General features: G+C 38.1%; 1 protein-coding gene across 1 annotated transcript in view; it reads right to left on the reverse strand.

The window, feature by feature from the left end:
* The window catches only part of LOC106526331 (26S protease regulatory subunit 4), a gene marked incomplete at its 5' end in the record, with an annotated part of 14,411 nt that overhangs the window by 5,747 nt on the left and 5,366 nt on the right, over positions 1-3,298 (reverse strand). The window contains 5 exon segments of the mRNA XM_014020916.1: positions 609-705; positions 819-947; positions 1,134-1,319; positions 1,420-1,544; positions 2,505-2,601. Coding sequence (XP_013876370.1) covers positions 609-705; positions 819-947; positions 1,134-1,319; positions 1,420-1,544; positions 2,505-2,601 — 634 coding nt within the window.

The raw sequence follows: 3,298 nt of genomic DNA on the forward strand, positions 1-3,298 counted from the left end.
GATGGATGGATGGATGGATGGAACTTCATTTCTGGACATTTATGGTTTGATTTCTTTGTATGTATGGATCATTTGGGTTGTTACCGACATCTGGTGAAAATTTCATGTCGTTAGCACCTCTAGTAATATATTTACTGAGAAAAATGTTGACGTGTTCAATACTTATTTTACCCGCTGTATGCCTCCTGTGTGCTGCTGTTGAAAATATTCACACCTGTTTGATGTTTTACTGCTGAATATAATGTCAGATTGATAATCAAATGAATTAACTTTGTAACCTCATGTCACAATTTTTTTTATCAAATAAACATTTAAGCAACTGTTCATTTTTATTTTTTCAGTTTCTGTGCAATTTTTGTTTTACAAGAATCACTAATAAAAAAGAAAGTAAAACACGTCCTTCTAATCACCTAACATTAATGATTTTAAAGATTTCTAAAACATGAATAAACTCAAGCTTTACACTGAAGGCAAATTTGCTGAACTTGGGGCTGCAAGAGTGGTCACAGCTTCTCTACCCTCCTAACRGAAACACATGATTAAAGACTGTAGCGTTGGCAGGTGTTTTTATCTGATCCCTTCATGCTGTCCTAGTTTCAGGAACTAACCTGTGCCAGGTGGTCCATAGAGGATGACGCCTTTTGGAGGCTTAATGCCCATTTCTTCATAATATTCTGGGTGTGTGAGCGGCAGCTCCACTGATTCCTGTCACCAACAACAGAAAACAAGACATTAGAGCTAAAAATACAAACACAACTAATTCAAAGCCACTTGCTGACAGAAGGACGAGTCGTACATGACAGAGTGATGTACCGCACCTTAATCTCTTGGATCTGATTGTCCAGTCCCCCGATGTCGGCGTACGTTTCCTGGGGGGCCTTTTCCACTTTCATCACTGTCACCAAGGGATCTGTATCATCCATGAGTACTCCAATCACAGCATGAACCTACAAACAGACAAGTGTGGGACAGGAAGTAACAATATTTGACATCAATTAGAAGACTTTATTTACAGGCACCGTGTAAAACTMAGACACTTGAAAAAATAAAAAGAACGACCTTGCTGTTGTTCGACCAGAATTATTATTTACTTCTTAGTTATTCTTAAAAAATGCCATTTGACTACATGTTACCTTGTGGTTGAGCAGGACAGAGCAGCCAGGCTCCAGTAAATCTTTGTCCACAAACGACAGGATGCTGACGTAATGCTCCGACCCCACTGAGGTGGAAACGATGGCATGGTTGTCATCAATAATTTCTTCAAGAGTGCCAACAGACATGGGGGTTCCTCGCAGATCATCCACCTTTGACCTTTCCTCCTGCGCAAAAAAAMCCCCCACAAACACAACATGACTGTACAGTTATTGTAGTTCAGAAGAAACCCTTAAGGACGGGAGGTAAAATGGAAGAATGGCCAACCTCCTGTTTTTCTTCTAAAGGTTTCATTTGCTCCTGGTTCCTGATGAACTCCTCCTCCATCAGTAAATAATCTTTGATCCGCTCCTGCTTCAGCAGCTTCAGACGGCACTGAGTGTGAGGTGTGACTGAAAGAAAAACGTGCAGAACGTGTTCAAACAACTACATTCAACAGTCATTTAAACAGGGCAGCTGTGGCTACAATGTAGCTTACCACCATCAGTGTGTGAATGTGTGTTTGACGGAATAATGAATGAAAATTTTAAAGCATCTTTGAATGCATTATTATCATAAAATCTCACTATCCTCCTGATTCTTCTTCTGATCGCAGACTTACACCAACATAAAGTATATTTGGCCATACACTGCTGAAATTGTGTTCAGTAATGATAACACAAAATAAATTGGACAAATTAAAACATCACGATGCCTCCCACAAGTAATGCTTTTAATTCTAACTACAGGGTTTCATAGAATGATTAACATCAACWTTCTCTCAAAGTTTTTAAATAAATTTGTTGTTCAATCAGGAGATAAGTGCAGGAAATTTACATTTTTATTTGTTGGGTGACAGAATGTCAGACTGAACTAAAGCCATATGTGAATTTTTCCCCACCAACACAGATAAATTTAATTATTCCAAAATTAAAAACAGTGGTTAGGTGAATATGCAGTTTAAGTACCGGTACTGACTTCAGTGAAACGGTTGACAGATTAGAGTATCACAAAAGTCACATCTGAGAGTTAATATTTATTTATTATTTTTGTCAGGTGTATCTWGCTGGAAATGTTTTGTCACGATGCCTTCACCAATCTTTACAATGTATGAATAAATAGCTTCAGTGAGGAAAAACATATTTAGCTAAACTGATAATCACGTTTTATTTTTACAATGTGTGTTTGGTTTTTGTTAATGCTTTACGACCTTTTCTGRAATGTCCTATCTTGTCAGGACCGGTGGTCTTTATGGGGACCGTGTTCTAGTAATTGGAACTTTCTTTTTGAGTAAGRTTTAAAGCTATGGTGTGAACTGAGGTTAGGCAAGAACTGGCAATGGTGAGGATTAGGCAACATAAAAAGMTTTTTACCCAGTGGTAGTTTGCTAGCTGCGTCTGGTCCTTTAGTCTTCTTCTTTTTCTTGCCCACTCTGGTTGGAATTGGAGGCTCATACTTCTTTTTCTTATCCTTCCATTTAAACAAGCAGGACAGTAAATATCAGACAGAAGAAATTGCAACTGCAGTTTATGTACAAGGCATTTACCCATCTCCAGAAAATACAGAAACACTCCAACTACCTAAATTAATGTATACTCCAGTGTATAGGATTTGCTATCATGTTATTTTATAAATATATATTGTTTCAGGGGTACTTCACCTCAAGTTTGAATACACTCCTTTGCTTCCAAGAAAACAGACTCTCAATATTTTTAAGTGGTTGTTGTCACTATTTTCTTTAACCAAAGGAGAGGCAAAGAGGTTATTTTGAAAGTTTTATTCTTGTACAAGGAGAGCAAGTCATACAGACTCATGTAGTCTGAGTAGCTCTGACTAACAGTGTTTACTCCTCCCTATTATGACAGGCTAGGACCACCCCGCTGTGCAGGCAAGCACCGAATGAGTCACCAGGTGAAACATCCCACAAGAGAGAGCCAACCCCACAGAGCTGACTTCAACCAGCACTGTGATTAACCTTTATTAGGAGTAATCAGAAGCTTTGATCCACTTCTGATTTGCTATCCAGAAACAGACTTTTTGTTCTGTTCTTCTTCGCTACACTTAACAAGCATATCAACATATACAGTGGTTTGCAAAAGTATTCATACCCCTTGAACTTTTCCATATTTTGTCACATTACAACCACAAACATAAATATATTTCACTG

This window comes from Austrofundulus limnaeus, unplaced genomic scaffold, assembly GCF_001266775.1.
Source record: "Austrofundulus limnaeus strain Quisiro unplaced genomic scaffold, Austrofundulus_limnaeus-1.0 Scaffold272, whole genome shotgun sequence".
NCBI classification, from domain to species: Eukaryota; Metazoa; Chordata; class Actinopteri; order Cyprinodontiformes; family Rivulidae; genus Austrofundulus; species Austrofundulus limnaeus.